The sequence below is a fragment of the Lissotriton vulgaris genome, chromosome 4_1 (genome assembly GCF_964263255.1).
Source record: "Lissotriton vulgaris chromosome 4_1, aLisVul1.2, whole genome shotgun sequence".
Lineage (NCBI taxonomy): Eukaryota > Metazoa > Chordata > Amphibia > Caudata > Salamandridae > Lissotriton > Lissotriton vulgaris.
Window position 1 is genome coordinate 1990035452 of NC_141691.1, and position 21381 is coordinate 1990056832.

General features: G+C 43.5%; 1 protein-coding gene across 1 annotated transcript in view; it reads right to left on the reverse strand.

Annotated features, from left to right (window-relative positions):
- Positions 1–21381, reverse strand: part of LOC147724808 (1-phosphatidylinositol 4,5-bisphosphate phosphodiesterase gamma-1-like) — a 731250-nt gene that overhangs the window by 332656 nt on the left and 377213 nt on the right. The window contains exons 9-11 of the mRNA XM_086966316.1: positions 19659–19731; positions 18058–18159; positions 15992–16110 (exon numbers count right to left, since the gene is read on the reverse strand). Of these exons, the coding sequence (XP_086822442.1) occupies positions 15992–16110; positions 18058–18159; positions 19659–19731 (294 nt within the window). The remainder of the gene's footprint in view (positions 1–15991; positions 16111–18057; positions 18160–19658; positions 19732–21381) is intronic.

A 21381-nucleotide genomic window follows, 5' to 3' on the forward strand; every position in this document is an offset into this window, starting at 1 on the left:
TTAATTGTGCATGTGTGTCATTGTGCCCATCTCCCCCGTCCCCCCACTCCCTGCTTCTTCCTCTTCCTGATGCTGTGTGTCTGTTATTTTGTTGCTCCACACATAAATACAAGTAATGAACAAATTTGAATAGTTCCCTGATTCTTTTAGGTTTCAAAACTTCTCTCTATTGTTTCTTATTTTATTTTCCATAACAGTTTTTTAAATATTCAAGGACACATAGAAGTCAGAAGTGCAACGTATTCTATCAACACACTTTCTAGAACATTCTACAACAATTGCAGGTTAAAAATTCATCATTTTTTTTAAACCTAACGATATTTTTTTGCAACATTTTCTCGAACATTCAACGGCACGTGCAGGTTAAAAGTTCACAATTGTTTTAAGTTCGAACAGTGCCTTCCAAATGTGAGTACCAAGTGTGGTTGACTTGAGCAAATTTTATCCTATAATATCCACTCCACGTTTAAACTGTTTTTTCTTAACCAATCACAAAGATGCTTTTCCACAAAACGAATGTGCACCCTACTTTTAAAAACAATGCTTTTTATTTTTTTTTATTTTGGTTTTTGTAGAGCGCGTAGTCACCCTTGATCTCCCAACCAGGTATCGTTTTGTATGGCAAAAAAAAGTAGTTCCCCATCTTTACACATATCTCTTATTCTACGAACGGACTGCATGAGCTACAGACATCTATCCATTCCTCCCAGCAATACCTTCAAAATGCTAGTGGGGATCGTAGGACATAGCTATGTTTTCTGGTGCAAGAGGTATGCACGTGTTTGACGTAGACCTAGGTTTACAAAATGTGGACATTAAATGGTTTGGACAGAGAAGATTGAAGTGGCACCAATTGTTGCTTTTGGTTAAAACCTGTTTGCATCTCCAACACCCTGACCTCATGATTGTGCACTGTGGTGGAAACGACTTAGGCACATTGACTGGGGTAGGTTTGCAAATGCTAATGAAGGACACTTTTCTACAATTGATGTTGCTTTTGACTCAAACTGTCTTTGTATATTCCAATATATGCCAAAGACAGAGTGGAAATGGTTAAACCAATTTGTCCTCAGATTGAAAAATCTAGGAAGAATGTCAACAAAGCTGTGTCGGCATACCCGAGAGACCATAGAATGGGGTCGATCTACAACAACAACATACGTTTTGATATTGCTGATATCTACAGAAGTGATGGAGTACACTTCACAGATCAGGGAAATCGAGTTTTTCTGAATAACTTGAAGCTGTGCATCTGCACTTTTATGTAGCTTCAACTAATAAACACAAGGGCTCTTTTTAGAGCCGCCTTATATTTCCAATATCGGTTCACAGAGTGCCAACTGCGATCCGGCTAGCACAGGGAGACCTGCGGGTCGTCGGGCAGGCTTGCAAAGGGACAGCTGCGGCCCGTTGGCTCGGCTCGCACAGGGAGAGCTACGGGCCGTCAGCTCGGCTCGCACAGGGTGAGCTACGGCCGTCGGCTCGGCTCGCACAGTGTGAGCTATAGGCCGTCGGCTCGCAAATGCACACCAGCATGCTGGCTAGCAGAGGGAGAGCTTGGCTCTAACTCGCAAAGGGACAGCCCCTCCTACAGCATTCACCCCCAAACTTTCAATATAAGAGCTAATCAAAAAAAGAGAAACTTTTTGGATAGTTTCCTGAAGATTCGTCAAACTACGCCAAAGTTACAAGCACATAGAAGACTCCACGATGGGGGCCGCGCAACCCCCCTCCCAACATAAGCGAAGCCCCTGGCTGCGCGGACCCCCGCAACAGTTGCGAGCCCTTGCTATTATTTTTTAAGAAATACCCCCGGAACCTAGCCCACCCAAGGGCCTCATTAAAATAAAACGCTAGAACCCTCGACCACAGCGCAAATCCTTGCCGATTTTTTATTATTTTTTTTAAATAATTTTTGAGGCCCTGGGGGTCCTTCTGGGACCACCTGAGCAGACCTAGTGGGTCAGTGTTTTTATACCCTGCCCCCTTCTCTTGTTTTATACCTTTGTTTCTCCGTTTTCGGAAGACTCGCTTCTACCGAGGCACGAGATGGCTGGCAACACTTCCTGGTTTGGAGTGCTAGCAGCCAATCACAGTGAAGCCCGCGCACGCAACTTAGGCTCCACCCAGATATCAAAACTATTCTTTTTCTAATTTCTCAGCAACTACTGAACGGATTTACACCATCTTTAACAATGTCGCTTTATGACCAAAGCTCTCCTTTTCTGCCAAATTCGGGGTAATTCCGTTCAGTAGTTTCGGCTGTAGCCTTGCACAAAGTTTCCTATGGGAAAAGGATTTTTTCACTCTTAATTTTTTAATTTCTCAAAAACTACTGAACGGATTTGCAACATTTAAAAAAAAAAAAGTCGCTTTCTGAACCAAGCTCTACCTTTCTGCCAAATTTGGGGTAATTCCGTTCAGAAGTTCGAGCTGTAGCTCGTCGCAAAATTTCCTATGGAAATTAACATGGAGAAAATGACTTTTGGGACCCCCCTTTTTTCTCATCCCCCGCTTGACGAATCACCCCCAAACTTTCAGAATAGGAGCTGACCTGGATAGACTTTTTCTTTTAAGAATTTCAGAAAGATTCTTTAAACAACGCCAAAGTTATTAGCAAATCAAAAAATGCATTTTCTATGGAAACTAGGTTCTAACTATAACTACCTACTGGTGACCGCAAGTAGGTAATACATTGCCAGGTAGGAAGATAAACATAAAACAAAGTGGACACCATTGGATATGCCAGGAGTAAATAGAAGTCTCAGTACAAAATATACAGAGTTAGGTTAAACTAAACATATTCTGGAAGACTCTTGAACCATTTGTATGTCTGTTGAGAGAAAATCCAACAGTGTTGCCTGATTTCCAAGTCCCTCTTAAGGAAACTGAATACAAAAATGGGTAAAACCATTACCTGCTCATAAAAGCATCTAGAGCGTCCCAAAACAATCCCACTGGCTATGCACTTGTTTAGGGCTAGCTAGATTTGTGAGGTAAATAGGATTTTTATGTTTTCGAGAATCCCTTTTTGGATATTCTTACTAACGATGCAGCGTTATAGAGCATGAAGTGAGGTTATACTGGAGAAAAAAGACAATGCAAGCTTATTCTTATATTTGAACATACTAATCCAGCCAAAAGGGTGAGTTCTCAAGAAACCTTCATTCGCATGAATGCCATAAAAGGTTTGTGGACAAAACTCCTTCACCAATGTATTGGATAATTTGAATGCTTTCTTGCATAAACAGGCGCTTTAGAAGAAATATGTACACTGGGTCAAATTGAGTGAACAAAACTTTAAATAGGACTATGCACAAGTCACACAGGATATGGTCTTACGTCTGAGGAATGCACTTTGCTTACGCTTTTATGACATATTTCTGAACTGCTGCCATCTGAAAAATTTAAGAAACTGTGGATCCAGGACAGACCTTAAAATCTCCTTAACTGAATATTTGGTTGCTGTGGTTTTTCTGAATCCCCATATTCTGTAGGATTGAGATGAGCTTCTGCCATGAATTTAGAAGACGTGTGGCAAAGTCTAAGCTAAAGAGAAGTACTTGTACTGCCAGTGATGATTGTTGATTGCGAACATCAATTATTTGTTATATAACTTTATAGTGAGGGAGTGGAACTACACATATTAGTAGACTAGTCTTCTTGCTATAATAGAGAATATATCAAACAAGTATCCTTAGCTATTCCTTCGCCACACACTGATTACAGTTCTACAGTTAAGGGTAGATCTGAACTTCTCTTTTGGGCCTTTTTCCCACCTGGATGTTTATTTGTCTAATATTCGCTTTTATAGCACTTGGCAGAGGGCAAAAAAAACGAAATGTACTTACCTGTAATTATGATTTTACACCAATGGTATCATTCATAGATACACATATTTGAACCGTTCCCTGTTGTAAGGGTGAAATCTAAATAATCAACAAAGACCACCTGAAACAGACATACAATACATATTCCGATGGTGTTGGAATACACTCAGTGTGTTAAAATACCCCTCACACACCAAAAGGGCCCTTGGTGTCATGCTTCATCATCGGGGTCTTCCCGCCCCCGCTGCGGGACGGGGCAGTGCTGCGACAAGCGGCTACGCCGGAGCACCTTTTAATTGTGAGTACTATGTGAGTGATAATGGAGTGAGTGTCAGTGAGGTCAGAAGTGATGAACAGTGAAATTAAAGTTAAAAAATACCTGGCCTGGTGTTTAGAAAAAATTATTTAATAGGCACTGGCTGGTATCGTTAAAAGGGGTGAGGCGGAGTGCAAGATCGGGTTACTAGTCTTGCTCTCCTGTGTGGGTCAACATGTTTCGGGGCGACATGCCCCTTCGTCAGGACCGGGATGTATAGATCCCCCTGTCACTCACTAATGCGCTCCCACAGATAGAGAGTGTTGTGTTTGATCAATGTGTATAAATAATTTAAATACACGTGAAAGAAGCTCGGTCAGTAATACTGATGATGTAAGCCTGCAAGGATAAGAACACAGGATTTTAGAAAGAGCGCGGATCCCAATGCGCTTTACTAATGAATACCTGTAAGGAATGAAAATACACATAGGGGAAGAAAACACACTTTAGGCTGTTACATGTCACGCCAAAGACTTCTTAGGGGGACCTGGATAGCCGGATATGGAAAAGACAAAATATATAGAACTGTGGAGAAAAGCATTCATGGGCTTATTGCCTGGCTGGCCGAGGATTTCCCGGAGGGGCCAGGTAACTTCACAGGGTGCAAATGGGAAGGAAAAAACACACATAAAAATGTATACATACATACACACACCAATATAAAGCATCAAAAACTAGCAAAGAGATGCTTATTCACTTTTTATACATACTTATTGAATGATGAGACAATGCCACATGAGCCAAGCTGGGCGAAGGGTATAGAGGGTCCAACTGTGGGGAGACATGGAGAGATAATGCCAGGACCTAGATTAGCTTTTTACCCTGAGTGAATTAAGGTAGTGTATACCAGGTCAGGACTGTCGGCTATGCCGTACTTACTCAACCCCCACACCTCAGTGCTTCCTCCTTCGTCAGTGGCTTCCGTGGTAATGGTAAGCCGGGGCAGGGCGGGTCTTATATAGTGAGGCCGTGGCTTGTTAGCAGAGCCTTAATTAATTAACTCGAAACCGATGTGCGTGTTCGGTCGAGTGGTTTGGGCGTGTGACCAGAGCGGCCATTGTTAAATGTCCGAGGTCGGCTGGGCCGGGATAGGTATTGGCAAGGGTCGGTTGCATTTCCCTTACGATAGGTAGTAGTTGGCGGAGGGGGTGGGTAGAATGCTAGGATACATCCCAGGTCCGCTCTGATGCTAGTATCTGCGTGTCAGGCGACACATGCGCCTGCGCGGTGAAGTGTCTACACTCCGCGCATGCGCAGTAGAGCTGCATAGTGACTATCTTGTCGCGCATGCGCGGGAGGGAGGTGTTCCTCCGCGCTGCTCATCAGGAGCCTGGGGGGGTTTTTTGCCAATGGAAATACGGAGGGACGCTTATGAAGATGTATAAATCATTGTCAAAGCGGAACATGTGTTATTTATCAACTGTCCTGTAGGCAGAGGTTGTACATGGGTGAAGACTGATATTCTCAAATTATGTTCCACTTACTTATAGGTGGGAAAATAAAGAGGCTCTTGTTAGGTTACAGCTATTCAGAGCGAAAAACTCTTATTTTTTGCACACAGTTTGTAAAAAGGAATAAATAAAATAAAAATTCGAGATTTTCATACATATTTACACATCATGTCGGCCAGGACCACATTGCAGGTTTCTGTGATTGCTGGTGGGACACGATGGTGTTGAGTTTTATATTAGTACTGTATTAAGGTCCCGAACTATGGAACTCGCTTAGGTTTTAATCATGCCTTAAATTGCGACCAAGGAATATCGTCATTTAATCCTGTGAGATGCGTGCCCAAGCGATAGACCCAACGTTGCTCTTTTGCAAGAAGGTCCTTGTCACTCCCGTAGGCTTCTATGACTGTCCATTGCAGATCGTCTATACTGTGACCCATTGTGGCATAGTGGGTGGCCATTCTTGTGGTAGTTTTTTTGCAACGTACGTTGCTTCGATGTTCGCCCATTCGTATCTTGACCGGTCGTGTGGTCATGCCAATGTACTCTTTTTTACATGGGCAGGTGATCAAATAGACCAAATTCCGGCTATTACAGTTGGTAAAGGAACGTTGTTCCCATGTGGATTTGTTAGAAAAAGTTATGTTACGACTTTTTTTTGTATATTGACAGGATGTGCACGAGCCACATGGGTGGTGCCCTCCAATGGTTGAAATGGCAGAGGGTCTCTCGTTCGTGAGTTGTTTAGGTCTCGTGTGGACCAGCCGATCCTTCAGGTTCTTACCACGCCTGTGTGCAAACATTGGTTTTGGGAAATCTAGTTTTCCGCAATTCAAAATTTTCCAGTGTCTGTTCACAATTTTTGTGATCTGGTTCGAATTGGTGTTGTACGTTGTGACACAAATCGGGCGTTGGTCTTGTTCTTTTTCTGCTGTAGTTTCCAAAAGGGCATCTCGGTTGTTGTTCCGTGCTCTCTTAAAACCCTTGTTGACTACCTTGCTAGGATAGTTCCTGTTACTGAGCTTAGTTTTCAAATCAGCTGCTTGGGTTTTAAAATCTTGGATAGCGCTGCAATTACGCCTAAGGCGAAGGAACTGGCCATAGGGTAAATTGTCACGTAGATGTCGTGGATGGAAGCTACTATATAGTAACAGACTGTTTTTAGCCGTGGGCTTGAAATGAGTACATGTCTCTAGTTTGCCATTAGAGGGGTAGATATTCAAATCAAGGAAAACAAGGTTTTCATTAGAGGCTGTGTGGGTGAACTTGAGGAACCGATCTTGTTGGTTCAGCCAAGTCATGAATTGTACCACAGAGTTTTGATCACCCCTCCAGATGACTAATACGTCATCTATGTATCTTTTCCATGCGACCACATGGTTCTTATAGGGGTTCTGGTCGTTCAGGATTCTGGTGGCTTCGAGATGGTGCACATAGAGCCCTGCTAGGCTCGGCGCACAGGTGCTGCCCATACTCGTGCCGTGTTTTTGTAGGTAGTATGTGTTTTCATACATGAAGAAATTCTTTTTTAGGGTCATGGAGATGCATTCAAGGACCACTTGCCTCGGGGTGTGGTACGCCCATGGGGTTGAGAACAGGACTTCCTCAATAATTTCTAGAGTCTCTCGGTGGGGGAGACTCGTGTAGAGACTCTCTACATCCAGTCCCAACAGGAGGTCGTGTTCGGGGTCAAAAGGTATCTCTTTTACCAACTGTAGGACTGCTTTCGTGTCTTTTAGATAAGTACTCGTCTTCTGTACTATTGGTCTAAGGAAAGCGTCCGCAAATTTTGATAAGGGTTCAAGGATTGACTGGATTCCCGATACTATAGGGCGCCCAGGTGGATATGGGGCGTCCTTATGAATCTTGGGGATGGTGTAGAAATACGGAGTTTTTGGATTCTTTTGAATCAGAAAATCGCTCTCTTGTTTTGTGAGCCAGTCGTGTGCCATTGCTTCCTCAATCATTATGAGGATACAGATCCTGACTTCTTCAGTCGGGTCTTCCCTCAGTATTTGATAATTGCGTCTGTCCTCAAGTAGTTTCCTACACTCCTTATCATAGTTGGTATATGTTTGTATCACCGTCGCTCCGCCCTTGTCGGCAGGCTTGATTACAATCGTTTCATCATTAGCCAGTTCATACAAGGCCGTTCTCTCAGCTGTGGAGGTGTTGTTAAAGACATCCCCACTGTCAGTGGTTAGTTTTTCCAGATCTGCCATAACTGCCTTTTCAAAGGTTAACAGTTCAACCGGTAGCGTAGAGTCTAGAGGTGTGAAAGAGGATTTGTTCTTCAGGCCTGTATCTGTTTGGACATTCATTTCATTGTTAGAGTCCTGAAAAAAAGCTTTTAGCTTAAGTTTTCGCGTAAACTCTTTCATCTCTTGGCAGAGTTTGAATTTATCCATTTTATGGGTAGGGACGAAGCCCAAGCCCTTACTTAGGACATTCTCCTGAGCTTCCGTTAGTAAGTGGTCAGACAAGTTTACAACTAAGTTCCTCGACTGGTTGACGCTGTTTGACTCCGGGTTGATACCCCTAGGGGTTGCGCTGGCAACCCCCACACTGAGGTGTGGGGGTTGAGTAAGTACGGCATATCCGACAGTCCTGACCTGGTATACACTACCTTAATTCACTCAGGGTAAAAAGCTAATCTAGGTCCTGGCATTATCTCTCCATGTCTCCCCACAGTTGGACCCTCTATACCCTTCGCCCAGCTTGGCTCATGTGGCATTGTCTCATCATTCAATAAGTATGTATAAAAAGTGAATAAGCATCTCTTTGCTAGTTTTTGATGCTTTATATTGGTGTGTGTATGTATGTATACATTTTTATGTGTGTTTTTTCCTTCCCATTTGCACCCTGTGAAGTTACCTGGCCCCTCCGGGAAATCCTCGGCCAGCCAGGCAATAAGCCCATGAATGCTTTTCTCCACAGTTCTATATATTTTGTCTTTTCCATATCCGGCTATCCAGGTCCCCCTAAGAAGTCTTTGGCGTGACATGTAACAGCCTAAAGTGTGTTTTCTTCCCCTATGTGTATTTTCATTCCTTACAGGTATTCATTAGTAAAGCGCATTGGGATCCGCGCTCTTTCTAAAATCCTGTGTTCTTATCCTTGCAGGCTTACATCATCAGTATTACTGACCGAGCTTCTTTCACGTGTATTTAAATTATTTATACACATTGATCAAACACAACACTCTCTATCTGTGGGAGCGCATTAGTGAGTGACAGGGGGATCTATACATCCCGGTCCTGACGAAGGGGCATGTCGCCCCGAAACATGTTGACCCACACAGGAGAGCAAGACTAGTAACCCGATCTTGCACTCCGCCTCACCCCTTTTAACGATACCAGCCAGTGCCTATTAAATAATTTTTTCTAAACACCAGGCCAGGTATTTTTTAACTTTAATTTCACTGTTCATCACTTCTGACCTCACTGACACTCACTCCATTATCACTCACATAGTACTCACAATTAAAAGGTGCTCCGGCGTAGCCGCTTGTCGCAGCACTGCCCCGTCCCGCAGCGGGGGCGGGAAGACCCCGATGATGAAGCATGACACCAAGGGCCCTTTTGGTGTGTGAGGGGTATTTTAACACACTGAGTGTATTCCAACACCATCGGAATATGTATTGTATGTCTGTTTCAGGTGGTCTTTGTTGATTATTTAGACGTTCATAAGAGGAGGATTAGCCCACCGCGGTGCCTTGTTGCACCACCTCTTCACTCCCTTTGTTGATATTTTTGGTAAGGGTGAAATCACCAACATAATACATTTATGGTAAACAGCTGTAACATGTACAGACGTAAAACAGTAGTAGCACATTCACCCCGTTTGAAAGTACTCAAACTTCGGCTAATGAAATTAGTGTGCTGTACACTTCACTCCCTCGACAGGCCTCACAAATTCCGATTTTCCAGCACCAGAGTAATGAAAGAAGTTAATGCTTTGAGCTACAGACCAGAGAGAATGGTACAGAGGGTGAATCACAAGAAATGTATGAAAAATACCAATGCTTGAAAACTAAATCTATTAAAGATACCAATGCTGGAAAACTGTCAACACTGGTTCGTTGCTTATTTTCTTTCTCCAGCATTGAATCTTTCAAAGATTGACATGTTTGTATTTGATTATCAAGCAGTAAATATAGTAGGAACTGGGATGCAGGTTTGCTTTCATTGAAACAGCTTTAGTTGAACTTGTTCAACTAAAGAATCTTTCTCTGCATTCATGTTCAATCAGTAGAGTCTGAGGCATGTGTGTATGTGTTCTTCAACTTTGAGACACAACATGATGTTGTGGAGTGGCATTCCCAAGAGGCACAGGGTCAGACTGATTTGCATATGGCCATGTCTGAACTGGGGTGGCAGAGGTGGCTAAAGAACGATGATGGATTAAACCCAGATCTGTTGACTTGGAGTGAGTGTTTGATTGGTTCAGATGCTCCGTCCATTACCACCCCCTTTTGTACCGCTTTGTTCGCCATAAGTTGGCAGGGTATGCTCAGACGTGAGTCCCTTGCTCACTTTGCCACTGGATTCAAGCAAGCCAGGCTGAAGACGGCTGTAATGCCATAAACCGGTCCTAGGAAGCTTGAATCCGGTCCAGGGAAGGCATGGCTTGGCAGTTCGGGCTGGACTGTTCCCATGAGGCACATGGTCAGACTGATTTGCATATGGCCATGTCTAAACTGGGGTGGCAGAGTGGGCTAAAGAACGGTGATGGATTAAGCCCAGATCTGTCGACTGGGTGTGAGTGTTTGATTGGTTCAGATGCTCCCTCCATTACCACCCCCTTTTGTACCGCATTGCTTTGATGATGAGCTTACTAGCGTCGTTGGATTGCATTTGTATATCCTCAACTGATGTTATACTATAATGCACAGAATCTGGACATGTTGGAGAATACCTGTCCAAAGCTGAGTCTCAGGAGATACTTGGTTTCTCCACAGAGGAATTCTGCCACCAACTGGTATAGTGTTCCTACGACGATGACCTGTGGATGAGTTTTATCCTTTTTCCTGGAATAAGACCTACCTCTGAGCTTATGCCCCGCAACGATTTGATTACTGACCTCGAGGAGTGGCACTAGGAATGGATATAACCTGTGTAGGAGGTATCCATTTTTTTCCTCGATCGTATGAAAGTTGTCACGCCTTACAGGAGACATAAAGCAAGCCTCAATGTGTTTGAGACATCCTATTCCTCGACATTCAGGAAAACCCAGCCGTGAAGGTAGTGTCTGGCAAGCCAAGATTAAACCTCTAAAGATATATTTCTCTTTGAAAAATCTGTCACAAGATTCCTAACATAGGCAAACAGATTATATGGGAATATTGGTGAAGTACCATATTCAAAAAACCGTCATTGCTTTGATGAGCAGCACATGTTGCACAGTGACATGCTTTCATTCAAATCTTTTCTAAATTAAACCTTTTAATGATTCTGTGTGCTAGTACCTCTCTATGCTTAAGAGCCTTGCAACCGTAGTTTGTGGGTCTGATTCTCAAATGCTTACCCATGTGTCGGTCAAGACATACGCCTAGAACAAGTTACAATGTATACATGCTTACATTATGTATAATTCACAAAAGTTAGTCCTGAAGTGTGATATATGTGCGCTTATTATCCACAGGTTCTGAAAAGAATAGTCACAAATGTTTTATGACTGTCATTGAAAAACTGCAAACCTGCATAAGAGTATCAAAAGAGTGGCTAGGAGGGGGAGGAGCCAAGCTTGCGACCGCGATGGCCGCACTGTAGCTCGGCTCCGTCAACCTTCCCGCCTGAATCACAAATCCTGTACTTTATCCTGCCCCAAGGAGACACACTCGACGACCTAAGGGAAGATGAAAGGCTGCTTGCACTCACCGTTTGTCCCGGGAACTCCTGGGTGCCGCGGATCTTGAGCTGTGCCCTTGTTTGTGCCAGAGCCTCCGTGGCGTGCAGGCGGGGACTCGCGTGCGCCGGTCGGTCGGAGTGGGGTATCGACGCCGACCCCCGATGGAGGGGAGGGGTCGGCTGAAGAAGCCAGTGAGCGATTGAACCGGTGACGACTGACCGGGCCCGGTCTGGTGGCCCGGGGGCTCGGCTGTGGGCGCGGCCTGCCTCGGACGGGGGTGACCCGTGTGGAGGGCTTGTCCCCCCTTTGTTGTCCTGTCCGGCCATCTTGAAGCCCTTCGCCCTGACTCGGCGGGCGGCGCCCATGGTGGGGTGGCGCCGGCTGCCCCTCGCTTCTTGGCGGCCCATCTTTCTGCACCAAGATTGCCATTAGCGCGACCCGGCGAGACTCCTCGGAGCCCTGTTCGACGACCCGGTTCGGGATTGAGGACCGGAGCGCCCTTGTGGCACTGACAAAATGGCGGCCGGCGTCCTGGGTCTAGTACCTGTTGGGGGAGGCGACTCTGTTCTATCGAACTGCACTATGGCTGAAGATTGTGGGAGTGAGTCCACGATTGGGGATATATTCACTGCCCTGTGTTTCTGGCGTGCATCCATGGCCCTTGACGCAGCTGTGAGAGATAGCGGTCCTGCCGCCGTGCCTGCTGGGCCACCCCCCATACATGCGGCCCGACTGAGGGAGTGTGCTGCCTTGCCACTCCCGGCTGCAGCGAGGAATACTGCCGCCGCTCATCTGGGAGACCATATACCTGCTGCCTCGAGTCTCCGGGAGGTTTTGTTTGTGGCGGACGTGGATGAGGGCCCCATGCTGGGGTCCGTCTGGGTCAGTCTGGCTGGGGTACCCAGCGGCTGTTTGACTCGACCTGCTTTGGTGGGGTCCCCCGGCTGTTCCGTGGGGGACACCTCTCCACTTTGGTCAGCGGGACTGCACCCTTGCTGTTTGCTGCTCCTGACGTTGCTCTTCATCTGTTTGGTCCGCTGCCGCCATTGTTTGCATCGCTGCTCGAGACTGGGATCCCCTGTTCTGCACCCTTGGCCTATCTTGTTCCGATCCTATGTACAATTCATGCCTAACTGCTTGCTTTATTGCTCTTTATTGTGTGCTAAAGTAATGATCAGGAGTGGACAGGGGTGAGACGGTCTTGCACCAGTGGACTGCTAATCAATGTACGGAGATGAGAACTGCTCGCAGCTGTAACAGTATGACCGACTCTGATTCATGGTCCTGATGTTTAAGTTTGTGGCGATCTTGTTTTGACGGGGGTCTCAACTGTATTCAGGCGGGGGGTGGGAGCTAGATGTTTGAATGCTTGTCTCCTCCCCCACTGGAGGGGGTTTTTCTTCCCCCTTTTCTTCCTCTTTTTGTCTGATGTGTTTTTCTTACTTTCTGATTCTTCTGTATTTCGGGTTCTAATTAGGGCGACAGGCACGCTGCTGGGGGGGTAGGCCATAGCCTTCTGCAGGGGTGCAGGGTGGTGAGGGTGGGATGGGGTCTGTATATTGTTCCTTTTTCTTAGTTCTATGGCTCTTTTGTATCCCTTTATAGGGACGCTGTGACCGCGCACGTACTCCATGGGATAGTAGCTGATAGTGTAAGATATGTCTTCTTCGCTTCAAGATAATGATAGCACGCTTACAAGTCTTACTCGCCTCAACCCCAACCGTGGGTTTCTAGTATTGTTTGCTTTGCTCGCCATGGGGCGCGTTCTGCGGCGCTGCGTTCATTCTTTATTGTCTTTAATATTCCTTCCTTGTTTCTATCCTCTCTTTCTTTTTCCCTGTCTTTGGGTTAGTATAGTAGATGGTTATCCTTGCGTTGCTGCTCTGACTCCTTTGATTTGTACTAGCACATATTCAGGTGGTGACGGGTGGACGGTGGGCTGCGGTGTGAACTGATTCGAAACGGGGAGACTGTTTATGACTTCGCCAATTGTTGCTACTATTTCCGATTCTCCCTGCTCCTTTCTACTGATGCTTTACCAACTCCCCGTAATAGGAACTCAGATATTAACAGTAGCAACTGGTCCTGCTATACTTCCTACTATAATATAAAATTAACCTTCTTTTATCCTGCTCCTAGCGGTTTTATTGGGTCTTTTAATGTTGTCTAATTGTTCATGTACTGCTGAGAAACTGCTGGAGAAATTCAATACTGATTTTGCGCGTTCATACTGTGTCGTGGCCGGCCTGATGGGTTGTAGGCCCGTATTTGTACGCCTCTGCTTGCACAATAAAGGTTTTCAAAAATTTTTTTTAAAAAAAGAGTGGCTAAGAAAATGCAATGCAAAGGTTGCTGTTACCTTTTGATTATTCCCAAAAAACAGTGCCCTTCATTTTACATAAGCTCATAACCTATACCCAATTTTGCATCGCTTCTCTTAAATGATTTGGTCACTTGGTCAGCTGAAAAAGAGCTGATTCCCATTAATCAAACGGGGTTCAGGAAGGGGATTGGGACAACAGCAAATATCCTATCCATCACTATGATTGCGGAGAAGTGCATGAGTAGTAAACAGGACTTGAACTTGTGTTTTATTGACCTTCAGGCCGCCTTCGATAGGGTAGATCGTAATTTATTGTGGTCGAAACTGAAAGCATGGGCCATACCGGAGAGTATTCTAAGGGGTCTGCTGCTATTTTACTCCGATACCTGGTCGCAAGTAAAAATAGGGGATGGCTCACGGCTGTCGAGAAAAGTTTTTACATCGATCGGACTCAAACAAAGGTGTGTCCTTGCGCCTCATTTATTTAATCTTTTTATTTCAGATCTTTCCAGGAAACTGAATAATTGTAATGCCCATCCACCAAAACTAGGTGATCTACAGCTCACCCATCTGGCTTACGCCGATGATATAGTATTAATGAGCTTAACAAAGGTGGGTTTAACCAGATTAGTTTCAGAACTCTCAGATTTCCTGTCGGCAAACAAGTTGGCTTTAAATGTCTCAAAAACAAAAACTATGTTGATAACTAACCGCCGTGGACCTCGTCAAGATATTTGGCTAAAAGGAAAAATACTAGAGAAAGTCTCAGCATACAAATATTTGTTTTTTTTTTCTAGATCAAACGAAATATCTGACGCAAAGAGCGGGAGCCCTGATATTTGGACTAAGTACTTTGACAAAGAAATTGGATGGCCCATCACTTAAACCTTTATTAATCGTGATGGCCAACAAAGTCCTTCCAACTTTGACGTATGCAAGTGTGGCTATGCATGGAAAGGATGCGGTCCTACTAAACAGTCTAATAACTAAAACTTACAAGAAGGTTCTTTGATTACCCAGCATGTCATCACCAGCACAAATACGTCTTGAATTTGGCTTGAAAAACGAAACACTGGGCAGATTATATTCGTACATCAAGGTGTGTACCAGATCAAGGAAAAAGCAATCAACAATAATCTTAATACCTATCTATGGCAAAAGCTTAATTTACAAAAAGATCAAAAGCAAATCAATTCCTTACGCATGCTTTGGAGACTACTTGCACAAAAACCCTATGGGATAAAAATCTGTCAGTTGAAGTATTAAAACAGGTTTTAAACAAAGTGGCCAAACCTCATTCATTGATTTTGGATACAGACATTTTTTCACATCGTTCCCACTCTTGGTTAGTGATAAACGGCTATAAAACATTAACCCAAGCTTTGTTCTTGGAAATAACTTATTCCATTTTTATTAAGAGAAAGTTGATGGCATTGAGGCTAGGCAAATACCCAACATTAGCTGAGGAACCGGGCTGGAAACAGCATGTAGCTGTCACATGTCGACTTTGTGGTAGCCCCAAAGAAGATCTAATACATATAATTTGTCATTGTAAGATGTTGACCAAGGAACGTACATATTTTTTAAAGCCTAGTTTTCGGATTAAGAGGCTACGAACATGTAGATCTGCCATTATTGGAAGCCTGGACACAACTGCTCCTCGTTTACATTGCAAGCTGGTGAAGTTCTTGCAGGCATTTGAAAAACACCTTAAACAACATGGAGATTTGAATTGTTAATGATTTGACTTCTTGCTACTGTGATTTTCTATACTGATGAGAATAACTTCAGGAATATAATTGAGTTTTATTACCCGTTTTTATAATATGTTATTTTAATTCATTCTTCTATTTTTTAAGGAAAAGCTAATACATTTTTACAATGGTTGTGCGATATACATATTGTTATGGTTTTAATTAACTAAACAATAAAGATTAAATTTAAAAAAAAAATCTATACCCAAATGAATGTGCAATACGCAGTGTGTGCGGGGAAGTGAACTATCCAATCGAGTTTTGTCAGAATGCACGTAGGAATTAATGACGTGTTGAAATATATTTTTATAACTAGGAAAAAAAAAGTTTTACAACTAGAAAGTCTGGCTTCTGGAAAGCAATGCACGGGGGTCCTTTTCTGGGATTACTACGCTCCCTGAAAAGACACTGAACCTGGAAGAGAGAAACATCATCCTCAAGATTAAAGGTAGTGGTCTGGTACTCACGTGTTGTGAGAGGAGGAGATCCAGTACTGAGACAGGGGGTAATTCATGTCCTCTGGAACCACTCGCTCATACTTGGAGTCCATCAGCATATTTTCCCGGGAGAAAAGGTATGTCAGAAACTGGAAGCAAACAACACAATCCAAACTATTAATATTGAAAGAGTTCTGGATGTAATGACAATTTGTGCCTTTTCAACAAAAACCAGCATGAAAAGATCACTTTGAAAAAAAACCACTTTATATAAAGTTAATATAAAATAAACACCAAACTCCCCAAGTATACCTATACAAAAGACTTTAAACAATCTCATATTACCAAAGCCCCTCTCAGCAGATTAAGTGTACTTGTAGCTTGTAATATAGAAGTAGGCCTTTCAATAATTATTACTCTGCAATGGTATCGATTCTTTTGAGCCTCTTTGGGAAGTAAACTTCACAGAAAGAAAAGTGTAAGGGAATATCTTAACTCCGACTTTTCTACTGCAATAGAACTTAAAGCGGAGCCATTGGAGATGGTGGGATGTAAAATGTTAGTCAGTAGCCAGTATCCATATGTTAACAGATTTAATGTATCCCAGATAACAGAAGAGTGGGTTCCAAAATTGTGGAAAAGACACCAAAAATCCTGTGGCATCACTTTAGCGTCAGCTATCCCCTTGCGGTGTGCAAGATAGCAAAGCCAGTACTCACAACCAGGTGAGAAACTACATATGTATTGTACAGCTACCCTCCATTTAGGAAAGGATTACTTTTGAATTACATTTTAGAACCATGCATTGTCCTAATCCTAAAAGTGCAGATTATAAAAGATAAAATACAAACATCAACATGTTACGAAACAAAGTCAATGAAGAACAGAAAGAGACCATAATAATTGTAACCGAAAGAAAGAAAAGCAGAAGCTATCAAGGAGATAAGAAATCAAACATGAGACATGAAAAGGGAAACAAAATTAAAAATTACTCTGCGAGAATCAAAGAAAAGTAACTCAAAAAGGGCCCGATTCACAGAACTAAACTGAGACAAAATCCTAAACTTACTACTTTTGGCATTCATAAAAGGCACTTGCTACTTTTGGTATTCACAGAATGCACTTACTACTTTTGGTTAAACTTACTACCTTTGGTTAAACTTACTACTTTTAGTTAAACTTATTACTTTTGGTATTCACAGAATATATTACTACTTTTGGTTAAACTTACTACTTTTAGTTAAACTTACTACTTTTGGTATTCACAGAAGGCATTTAGTAGTAGTAAACTAACGTTACTACTACTAAATGCCTTTTGTGAATACCAAAAGTAATAAGTTTAACTAAAAGTAGTAAGTTTAACCAAAAGTAGTAATATATTCTGTGAATACCAAAAGTAATAAGTTTAACTAAAAGTAGTAAGTTTAACCAAAGGTAGTAAGTTTAACCAAAAGTAGTAAGTGCATTCTGTGAATACCAAAAGTAGCAAGTGCCTTTTATGAATGCCAAAAGTAGTAAGTTTAGGATTTTGTCTCAGATTAGTTCTGTGAAAACGGCCCAAAGATAGGAGGTTAGAAACTAAGAGAGAAGAAAGTTGAGAGAAAGAACCAGAAAGAAAAGGATCGGCTACATTAGAGTAGTGTAATATGAAAAGTATAAGTAGAGAGAAGAAAAGAAAATAAACGAAACAAAGGGGGGGGCTAAACACAGAGGAGACATTTAAAGAAACTAAAAGGATGCGTCACAGAGATAAGATAGAAGGATAAAGGGAAAATATGCATGAATTATTGACGAAGAGAACTGAAGAAGAAAAGATAAGTCAGCAAGCTAATTAGAGGAATAAGTGCACATAAGCTTGAATACAAAGCCAAGAAAGAAAAAGACAATGGCAGAAATTTAGCCGGAAAAGAAAAGAAAGCTTCTGCGCAAATCTTTCCAAAGTGTGATTAAGATGTTTATACCACTATTTGCCGCACTTGTGAGAGGAAAAACAAAAAAAGAGCTTCAGTGCCCTCCCCTGGTATTGGTGCATGTCTTGTTACAGTGGTCACATCCATGCAGGGTGTTAAAGCTCAGATACAATGACAACTGCTCACCTCATCCAGCTGGAAAAAGGGTTCAGACATCTCTCCAGGTGGCTCCTTCAGGTAAGAACACATGTGTTCCCTCACTTTGCCGGTGTCATTCGCCCATCCCTCCTGAACATAAGGGAGAGAAACCAGAGTCAGTGGTGCTGCCCATGACGTTTGAGAGTGCAGAGAACTGTGCTGGGCCTGTAGGACGTCCATTGAACTGGGCAATCATTCTAAAGCCACGGCCTAAGCAAACAAAAGAGTCCTAGTATAGAAAGGGGTACCTAGCCTGGGGCATGCTAAGAGGCGCCCCAGGCTGGGGTGAGGAGGCAGGTACACTTAAACTGCAGTAGAAACTGGGAGGCAGGAGGATTAACTTTGGGCTGGATTGCAGATCTCCCAGGACCAGTGAACTGTGGGACCAATAGAGAGCCAGAGATGGCTCTGGTTTATATGCCCCAGCTCATGTGCAGCCCATGAGCCTGGTGAAATCTAGAGCTGGAGGCAGCCCTTTGGGGGTTCCCTGAGTGAGGGACAGTATAAGATGGTGAAAGTCTGGCCCGCACTGGTGTAGCATGGGTTGCCAGCACCCGGGGCAAGGCAAGTATCCTTTCTCTTTCCTTTTAAAATGTTGTGCCCCAAAGAATGCCCAATAGAATTTTCCACCCGGATCAACCGCCCAAGTGGCCCGCCCATGCTAGGGCACTGCCCGCAAAGCACAAGTGAGACTTGAGCATGGTCTTGTCGGGGCTCCTGCAAATGGGGGCTTGGATAAAGATTGCAGCACTTGGTTTCATGGATGCTTAACCCGACGGAATCCTGCTGGATCTGGGGGACAGGCTATCTTCCAACATCATGGGCAAGACTAAAGGAACTGTGACACTGTTGTGCACATGCACCATCTCCCTGTACCTCCTTCTTGGGGTCACTGTCTACTCAGTCACACCAACCAACAGCTTTGGGAAGATCACTATTCACTGATTTGTTTTAAGCCTATTCCTCTACCTCATATGAGCTACTGTCTTCACCACCAAAGCTGTGGGATCCGACAGATGTGCCGGCTAGATCTACCACAAAGGTGCCCACTTGCCAAACTGCCTGAAGCGTGCGGAGGAGCTGCTTAGGCCAATCTCAGCAACTGCACTGGGGCTGTTAGGAAAGACACTCCGGCTAGTAAAGGTTTTTGTTTAAACATATTATCAATCACCAATGAGAGCTGAAAACTAGCTTGACCATACTAACCACATGTAGTGTGACAACATGTTACACAATATTGTGCATAAACAGCTCTGCTGCACTTCTGAGGCTAGGTCTACATTACACAAATACCACTCCCCGCCCCCAAATAAACATAGTTAACACAAAGCTATATCCAACACCACTGCACATGGCACTCTGAAGTGTCTGAAAGGTGGAGAGATAGAAACCAGTGAAATAAATAAATATTATATTAAAATGATTGCAGGCGTCACTAGAAAAGTTGGCCAACATATTTAGTCCTTAATTCTTGAAAACTAAACGGTGGCTCGTTCACTACACAATACCAATAAGAGTGTATGGGCAGGAGAGAGTTGACTGACCATACATGTCTACTCTAAACTGGTCAGTTTCCAGTGCGGACCAACCTTCTGATCATGCTGAAGAAACTTCTGGAAGTCGTAGAGTGTTATCTGACAGAGCTCTGGGCGATCGACATTTCTGGAGATGGAAGTAAACAAAGGTGAATTGCAGAGTGAAACACAGAAATGCAGAAACAAAGTTGAATGTGGATAATGCATGCTAGGCCCTTCCTCACTACACTTGCTCCTGCCTACCCAGTACTACGGATATCTGCATCTTCACCATTTCTTTTGTAGTCACAAAACAGTATGGCTGTATGTTTGTATCAGCCCCATCTATTGGAAGTCGCTACTTTTTGAATGTATATATTTTTTAACTTTACTCCACAATACCTCTACATTCTTTACGGTCGCTCAAGGGAGATCATCCCTCAGAAGAATTTAGCCAAATGCCTCTCACACACAAACACTGATTCCTTTCGCCACTGATGGTTACCATTACTCAGAAGCAGCAAACCAAAGCTCATACTTTTCTCATTAATCCTGATCTTCACGCCTCGTATACTAAGCCCTTCAGAAGGGTTGTCAGATAAAATATTAACAGAGAAAGAACAAACTAATATCATAAAGTCACTCTATTTAAAGACAAATATTAAACTATGAAGGTGGGGGATTATGGAAGGGGAATAAGGTGAACTAAATAAGGGGCAAGGGTGGGACCATCAGAGTTGGGCTGTAGAATAGAAAATATGGCAGGAGGGGAGGAGATCTGGAGGCTCAGCAGCATTGCTCATTTAAGGTGGTTAGCCCTTTTGTGACTAATGCAAGAGCATCACCAGAGGTGAGAAAATACCCTCTGAGCCAAAGTAAGTGTGTGTCTCACATTTACAGCTCAATTTAATGAGACAATTAACCTTTTCTCTGGACCCTGCAGTATTAAATTGCTTTTCTTGGCTTTCTCAGACTGTTTTTAAAAAGGGGAATGAGAAAAAAAAGTCTTAAATAAGGTAAAGATTTAAAAAAAAAATACTTGTGTTTCTGATGTATAGTCGAGTGGCTGAAAACCTCTGCATATTGCTCTGATCCACTGCTGTATGCCATGGGCCCTGAACCAAAGAAGAACAACTGGCCACCATGCCACCTGGCTGGGCAGCAAAAGATAGCCCAACCTGGTGCAGTGGACCTTCACATCCCTGGTGGTACTGCCAGGACACTCACTACACTAATGAAAGCCATGCCCCAGATCTGCTGCAATGGCCAAGGAAAGTTACTGGGGGCACTGGGCGAAGCTGCCTTCTTTAGGGGAACTAGCCCTCAGTAGTTGGCCTTCTTGCACTCACACTAGCTTATGGGACGGACTAAAACAGGCACGCGTGTGAAATTAAAACTGCCCCAGTTTCCCAACAACCTTTTTGTCTTACTCAAGGAATTCAAGATGGTTTTCAAATGCCACAAGCGCCTTTCTTGTTTGTTGTACCACATGCACAACATCATGTTGCCTTCTCAAGGGCAATACAAAAAATGCCATCAACATTATGAGTCAAGAACAGTGCATAACATATAATAGGCTGCTATTACTCACCTCACGCTTCTTCATCCGCATGCATTAAAACTCTCATTGGTCAGCGTGAAAAACATGGGCGCCATATTGAGTTCTTTTGTGTTTGTCACAGTGGCGGATGATGACATTCGAAAGTGGTGGGGCATAAAACAATAGCCATACTGCGGTCCAGTATGCAGCCCTACAGCGTGGAGCCCACAACAGTGTAGGATTATTCTAGCTTGATCT